General features: G+C 37.0%; 2 protein-coding genes across 2 annotated transcripts; both read left to right on the plus strand.

Moving 5' to 3' along the window:
- The first annotated feature begins 1,058 nt into the window (after positions 1–1,058).
- On the plus strand, positions 1,059–2,205 carry LOC11433358 (NDR1/HIN1-like protein 12). Its single transcript, XM_003626563.4, has one exon. It carries the CDS (start codon positions 1,152–1,154, stop codon positions 1,839–1,841), a length of 690 nt encoding a protein of 229 aa, XP_003626611.1. The 5' UTR covers positions 1,059–1,151; the 3' UTR covers positions 1,842–2,205.
- A 4,388-nt stretch (positions 2,206–6,593) lies between these two features.
- Positions 6,594–7,869, plus strand: LOC11433472 (protein CURVATURE THYLAKOID 1B, chloroplastic). Its single transcript, XM_003626564.4, has 6 exons — positions 6,594–6,863; positions 6,943–7,088; positions 7,183–7,269; positions 7,358–7,420; positions 7,504–7,541; positions 7,627–7,869. Exons 1-6 carry the CDS (start codon positions 6,716–6,718, stop codon positions 7,685–7,687), a joined length of 543 nt encoding a protein of 180 aa, XP_003626612.1. The 5' UTR covers positions 6,594–6,715; the 3' UTR covers positions 7,688–7,869.
- The last annotated feature ends 295 nt before the right edge of the window (positions 7,870–8,164 follow it).

Consider the following 8,164-nt stretch of genomic DNA (forward strand, 5'->3'; position numbering starts at 1 on the left):
GGGATTAATATGTTGAAGACTCGCATAACATTATGGCTTCGTTTGTTATAGTAATAGTTGTCCCATTAACGATCCACGTAGAATGTTTATTATGCACTAGATTATTTTTGCCTTATTCGTCGTCTTTCATAATGAAGGTGTTTGCTTGCTCCTAAATTCCATTTGAAGTATGAACAATTTTGCTCTCTTTGCAAATAAATAAATGGTGTAAAAATTGAATGTGACGTGTTGTGGGATCTGGCGAAGCATGAGAACCAAACATGTGTAGAACTATACTAAACACACATAATCAATAGTGAGCAAACCAATTTTCATTGCATGCAGAAACTGTTGGTTTTATAAGTCTATAAGTTTATCCAAATGTCGGTGAAACGACCCGATCTAAGCCACGTCTCCTTCATTCCATTGTCCCTTCTTCTCATTTATTTTTGAGGAAAGCAAAATCAAAAGCACCACTACCTATTTCACGCACTAAAAGATTATTCCTTCTTTTGTTTTTAAACACAAACCGCATTAGCGGACGGTGAACTAGTTACTCTAATCTAGTACAGTCCTGATGCTTACCGCTTAAGAAATTAAATGAGTGACTTGCCTCGATTAAACTTCAAATTATAGTGTTTCTGACAAATATAAAATGGTCATAACACATTTTCTATATTCTTTTTATGTCAATAGAAGCATTACCGCAGAGACTAATCTCTTAAGCCGGTTAAAAGCATAATAGATTAGAAAGTAAATTCTATACATTAAATAACACACATTCACTTATTACTTTTTTTTTTTTTGTATAAGTTTAAAATCTTATACACATAATCTTAAGATACACTTACTTCTTTTTATGATGATAGGGAAAACAAGTGTAAAAAGAAGATGGAATAAGAGGGCGAAAGGAGAGCAAAACAGCATTGCCTATACAAAGGAGTGATCATTCATCATTACATTACATATTCATATAAAAGTGAGAAACTTGAGTCTTTTATGGTCCATTGGATCCCTATTAATGTCCCTTTTCCCAACATTTGAAGCAAATTCACTACTAAAACACCCCCCCACCAAACCCATCCTTTATTTTTGTGTCACTATCAAAGTTGAAACATATTCCATTCCACCACCTTTAACTTTAATAACTAGATATCAAAATCTCCTCTCCCATGGAAGAAAACCAAAGCTCTCAGTCTCAACCTCCAAACCAACAACACCATCTCCCCCCTGACAAACTACAAATGAACAAACCTGCTGGTCCACCACCTTCTTCTTCCTACGGCACAAGTTCTTCCGGACGTGCTTTTGCCACATTCCTCACCATCTTTCTCCTACTAATCGGTGTCACTCTACTTGTTCTCTGGCTTGTCTACCGTCCACACAAACCCCACTTCACGGTTGTCGGTGCTGCCATCTATGGCTTCAACACAACCTCACCACCGCTCCTTTCCGCCACCTTGCAGTTCAACATCCTCATTAAGAACCCAAACAAGCGTGTCTCTGCTTACTATGACAGGTTCTCTGCTTTTGTGTCCTATAGGAACCAAGCCATAACACCGCAGGTTATGCTTCCGCCGCTGTTCCTGGAGAAGCACAGTCAGGTGTCCTTGTCACCCGTGATAGGAGGCACGGCTGTGCCAGTGTCGGTGGAAGTGTCGAATGGGTTGATGATGGATGAGGCTTATGGAGTGGTGGGTTTGAAACTTGTGTTTCTTGGAAGGTTAAGGTGGAAAGCAGGGACAATAAGAAGTGCACATTATGGGTTCTATGGAAAGTGTGATGTATTGATCGGTTTGAAGAAAGGTGTTGTTGGACAGGTTCCTCTGCTTGGTACTCCACCTTGCAACATAGACATATGAAAGTTTCTGTCCACAATTAATGGATTCAATGTTTCAAAGTGTAATAAAATGCAATATGTTAGTACTTACTTACTTACTTACTATCACTCTGTCACTTTAATGTCTTTCTTTTTGGGGGGTTTGTTTGTTTATGAATTAAGGTGGTGATCATATGAGTTGGTTCTTCTAAACATCAAATTCAACAATTGATAGTGAAAGAGTGTTACAACACAATTAAGTGACCTGTTTTTTCTTTTTCTTTTATTTTTTATATATAGGTGATTGAATTTGCGAATTGTCTGTCTAGTCAAGTCAAGTCAATTTAATGTAATTTGATTTTCATCATGCGTAATTAACCACCACTCATTTGGCTGGCCGGGCTATAGCAATATGATGCATGAATTTAAAGAAACTCATTTGGAACTTAATTACATATACTGCTATTTTCGGCAACCAACTGCTTAAACGTGGTTTGGTCCTAATTAAGAATCAATAAAGTTTTAACGGGTCCACAGAATAAGATCATGAGACCCTCAACTTAATGGTGGGCATCGCATCTATACGCTACGTACTGCCTTCCTAGCTAGTGCTCAAGGTATCGGGTTCCTGACTTTTCTATGTTACTGGATGGATGATTTTGACCTTATTTAGTACGTAGAATTTTTAGTGGAATGAAGAACCTCAACTATTTTAGTAAGTAAAGTCAAGGGAATCACTTTGGAACTGTAAATAGTGGTTTGGGATGGACTCCTTACAAACGTGTTGCACGGTACTAGTAATATTTTGTGTTTTGGGAATAAAAATACTCCATCTACCATGTCGACACCGTTAATAATTTAAAAAAATCACGTATAATTTAGTATAATTATATGTGTCGTGTTGGTGTTGAACACAACACGTGTTTAATACGGGGACATGCCTAATCCAAGAAGTGTCCTTAAATCTACCGCCTATTTGTTTTTTTTTTTTTTTAAATAACCTAAAATACCCCAAACAATTAATTAATATGCTAACATTACATATATATGCATCCATCACAGAATCAAATGGTTGAATACACGAACGAGTAGTGATATATGTACAACAATTTCTGACAACTTTGATGACAACTTTCATTTTCTCTCTTCTCATTGGTCCAAAATAATAGAAAGAGAGAAAAAGAAAGAGAGAATAAAAATATAATATGAGTATAAGAGAAAAAGTTGTAATAAAGTGGTTGTACAAATAACATTTATCTCCACGAATATAGATAATAGCCCATTTCACATAAGAAAGTTTTGAAAATGAACAAAAAAGCTTGGATAATACTAGCCATGATAACAATGACCGTGTTACTGTATCATTGGTCCAAGGAATTTATGTTGCAAGAACACTCAAACTATAGAAAGAGGTACGACGGATCTATAGAGCGCAACTAACAATGACCGTGTTACTGTATCATGACCTGCATTATTTTTTGTTTTCATTTTCGAAAATATATTTTGGTTCCGACTTACTAAAAAAATGTCAACCTCGTGAGTTTAGCTCAGTTGTTAGGGATATTGCATGTTATATGTAGAGGTCAGGGTTAGAACCCCGGACACCCCACTTCTCCACATATAATTGTGTGAGCTCTAGCCACTAGACTACTTGACAAAAAAATAAAAAAAGTCTGGCTTTTGAAGTGAATCATTGTGATGCAGAGAATGTAAAATACTAGTTAGAATAATGCATAACCTAAAATAATAAAAACAATTCTCATTGTGGTACGGTCCTATGCCTCTTGATTCCTTTTAACCTGCAAAACTCATTAAATTGCTCTGAAATAAACTCCATGTCATTGTCAGTTCTTAACCCTTTTCGTTTAGTTCCCAGTTGATTTTCTATGAGAGTGTGTCATTCCTTAAACTTCTCAAATATGTCACTTTTGTTTTTCAAAACAAGACCCACACTCTCCTAGAATAATCATCAATGATGGAAAGAAAATAGGAACATCCCCCATGAGTAAGAGTCTTTGGAAGGACCCCAAAGGTCTGAATGTACATACTCAAAAGGCCTACTAGAATGATGCATACCACTACCAAACTTTACTCTATGTTGCTTGCCTAGTATGCAATGCTTACAAAATTCTAGCTTGTCCAATTTATCTTTTCCTAGCAAACCTTGTTTAGTTAGTTCAACTAAACCTCTTTCACTAACATGCTCCAATCTCAAATGCCACAATTCAGAATTATTATGAGGTACAACACTAGCTACCGATGCATTACCAATTACTATGGAACCATCTAAAATGTATAAACCATTCATTTTAGACCCTTTAACCGTAATCAATGCACCATGCGAAATTTTACAAACCCCATGCTTAATTCTAGTGCAATAACCTAGACTATCAAACATGCTTAAGGAAATTAAATTTCGCTTAAGTTCGGGAACAAACCTCACATCCCTTAAAAGGAATTCACAGCCATCAAACATCTTTAGACGAACGTTGCCCATGCCTTGGACTTTGCACGCTTTTTTTATTTCCGAGTCGAGCAACTCCTCCTTCTTTTAGAGCCAAAGTCTCAAAATATTCCTTCCTAAGACACATGTGATCAGAGCATCCCGAGTCCAAAACTCAACTCTTCTCCGGTTCCCAACTTGTGACCACTAGTGCACCCGCACTCTCATAACCATCTTCATTGGACGCCTCCGCAACTTGAACGGAAGGACTACCATTTCCCCCTTTGTCCGGGAAATCCTTATTGAAATGACCTTGCTTATGACAAAGAAAGCATTTATACTTTGATTTGTCAAAGCCCTTGGACCTCGACTTCCCATTGCCTTTTCCTCTATGCTCACTCCTCCCTCTTACAACATTCAAGTCTTCACCACCTTCATCAACCTTCAAGTCATTGAACTTGGTCAATTCCTTGTTTCTCAAAGCCGCTTGGACCTCCTCCAAAGTAGTGGTGCCCTCCTTACCATAAAGGATGGTATCCTTGAAATGCTCAAAAGACTTTGGTAATTAACAAAGTAACAACAAAGTCTTATCCTCATCTTCCATATTAACTTCAATGTTGGCCAAATCATCAAGAATTTTGTTAAATTCCATCAATTGCTCCGAGATTGATTTAGACTCCACCATCTTGAATGAATAGAATTGTTGTTTCAAGAGTTGCCTATGAGCCAACGATTTCGTCATGTACAATGACTCCAACTTAGCCCACATCGATGCCATGGTAGCTTCTCTCGTGACATTGCTTAAGACCTTATCTCCGAGACATAAAACAATGGCACTCTTTGCCTTGTCTATTATCTCTCGCTTCTCCGCTTGTGTCAAACTCGTCGGGATCGCCGCTTCACCCTTCAATGCTTCTACACACTTTTGTTGTGTCAAAACCGCTTGCATCTTAACCTTCCACAACCCGAAATCATTACTTCTAGTGAACTTCTCGATGTCCCACTTTGAACCCATGATACCAACTATACCAATAACGCATATGCCCCACGGTGGGCGCCAATTGTTGTGAATTCGGTACAAAATCACACCAATGAATAACAAAGATGTGTGGAGCAAAGGAAGTGGTAATCAATAGATAAAGTGTCTCCAAGCAACAACAACAAAAACAGACCTAGATTTAAGTGTAGAGCAACACCACAAGCATAATCAAAGCACAAAGATAAGCAATGAAAGAAAGGAACAAACGCACCAAGATTGTTGACCCAGTTTAGTCCAATATGACCTAATCTGGGGAAGAGAGCAACTCTCCAATCCACTATGATGAAAGTGTTACAAAAGAGTTACAAGAAATTACCTTATAAGCTTACACAAGAACAAGACCTAATTTCTACCCATTCTGTGTCACCCACACTCTCCATAATGAATCCTAAGAGAAAACACAAAAGGAAGCTTTTTGATCCTTCCAATGGTGAAATCTCACTACCCAAGGTGTTTTCAATGTTTCCCAACCCAAGGTGTTTTCAATGTTTCCCAACCCAAGATATCCTCAGTACAAAGACACTCAACCTTAAAGTTACCTCCTTTGTAATCCAAGTTTCTCTCTCTTCAAGCTCTCCTTCAAAATCTGCACAAGAACACTTATATAGCAGTCTTCAGCTGTCAAAATCGTGTCACGTTTTGTTCAAATCGTGTCACTATTGGTGCATACGATCCAAGGTACGACCAACCTTATCCTGAAAAACGTACCCAGCAAGTTCGAAAATCGTGTCACATTTTCCCAAAATCGTGACACGATTGAGCACCCTGCAAACCATGCTCACTGTCTGAAAATCGTGTCACAATTTCTCTGTTCTTCCAAACTACAAATTTGAAACCATAAGCAACAGTCGATTTTACTTTTCTCTTTTAATTAGATATAAAATTTCGATTTTGACAAGCTTGAGTTGAACTACAATATACACTCCATCCACCTAGATGGCAATTCTATGACACCTCTTGTCATCATGAGCGAGAGTATTATACTCAACTTGGGGTTGAGATACTTAATAAATTATGGTGAGCTGTTTTCGTAAATGCATGTAGGTAAGAGGTTCCCAAGCACATTAGATCTGTGTGTGATAGGTAATTAATTAGAATAGTAATATAATGAAATTAACCACAACCAACTAAGGAAATGATATTTTTGCAGCAGAATTTTGAAATTGATAGGAAAAAGGTTAACCAGGGAGTTCCTATCCAATGAAATACCATAAAAGCCATATACTGCAGCCAAGTCAGCACACACATTATCCGTATGAAAGAAATGAGTGGCTTAGCATTTCAATCCAAACTATGGCATATGGATTATCTATCTAACTTGTACATTAATTAACATGTTATGATAAAATAAAAAAAAGGAAGAAATATATGATCTAATAATAACATAATCTGATCTGTATCGGTGGTGACCTCAACTCAAATTAACCAACCAGTAATGGCCTCCTCAGCCTCATCCTCCACTTTCTCTTCATTCACCCTTGTTGATGGAAAGCCTCCCTGTAGACACTCTGCTGCTTCCCCACAATGTGTGAGCCTTCCACCTCTGCAGTCTCATACTCGTCCATGGAAGACCACCGCTTTCTGTAAGTCAAATACAAAATTAATCCAAGCTTGTATTTATTTATCCAGGAGTAGATGAGAAGATATATAATTGAATTTCAGGTCGGAAGATTGCTCGCAATGTTATCTCCATGGCTTCAAGTACCACAACAGAAACAGAGGCAGATGCAGCCACAACAGAAGTTGCCTCAACTGATCCCAGTACTGTCACTGATTCTCCAGAACTTGTCAAGACTATACAACAAACTGTAAGAACAAACTTTAAATTTGTTTTTGTAAAGTGATTATATTATTATATATATATATATATATGTGTGTTGAGTTGGTTGCATGTATGTATAGTGGGATAAAGTTGAGGACAAGTATGCAGTGAGTGCTCTAGCGGTAGCTGGTACAGTTGCATTATGGGGATCAGCTGGGGTGATCTCAGTAAGTCTCCTTCCTTTTTTGCATATATATTATATTAATTATGACTCACTCACTGCATCTGCATCTGCATCTGCATCTGATGAAACAGGCAATTGATAGGCTTCCTTTAATTCCTGGGGTTCTTGAACTCGTAGGCATTGGCTACACTGGGGTAAGAACCTAGTTTGTATCTTCTGGAGATTAATTATATATAGAGATAAACTAACATGTATATATATTTCTTCTTCTTTGCAGTGGTTTGCATACAAGAACCTAGTTTTCAAGCCAGAGCGGTATGCTCGCTCTTCAATAATCTGTTTCCATAATTTGGTTCAATGGATTGAATTAATTTATAATTGAATTATTTCACAATTGCAGAGAGGCTTTGATACGAAAAATAAAAGGCACTGTTAAAGACATCACTGGGATCGACACCTAAAATACACTGGGAGGGAGGAGAGAGATAGCTGCTGCTGCATTTTCTGACCATACTTTGTCCCATGTAATCTAGCCAGAAAATAAAATGTAACTTCTTTTTTATGCATATATTTCAATAAAAACCAATTATTCCCATTTGCGGTAAACAATTGAGATAATGGAACAATATTTTATCTTGGAGTATTTGTTATCTGCATAATTCTAGTCATTGATACCATTCCATTTTGTGTGACAACTGTATATGAAGAGTATATAATGTAACATAACATGTATAGGAATAATTATACCAGATTCGTCTCATGAGGGTTATTTTAAAATTATTATGCAAATTAGTGGGAGTGAAATTTTTTATGAAAGTCAAAAACCAAAAAATCTTCAAATTATAAGGATGAAATTCAAAAAATATATTTTACAGGGGTAGAATCCGAAATGACCTATATTACAGGGGGTAAATCACTATTAACCTTTTTTTTTTTTT

Source organism: Medicago truncatula, chromosome 7 (genome assembly GCF_003473485.1).
Source record: "Medicago truncatula cultivar Jemalong A17 chromosome 7, MtrunA17r5.0-ANR, whole genome shotgun sequence".
In the NCBI taxonomy this organism is placed as follows: Eukaryota; Viridiplantae; Streptophyta; class Magnoliopsida; order Fabales; family Fabaceae; genus Medicago; species Medicago truncatula.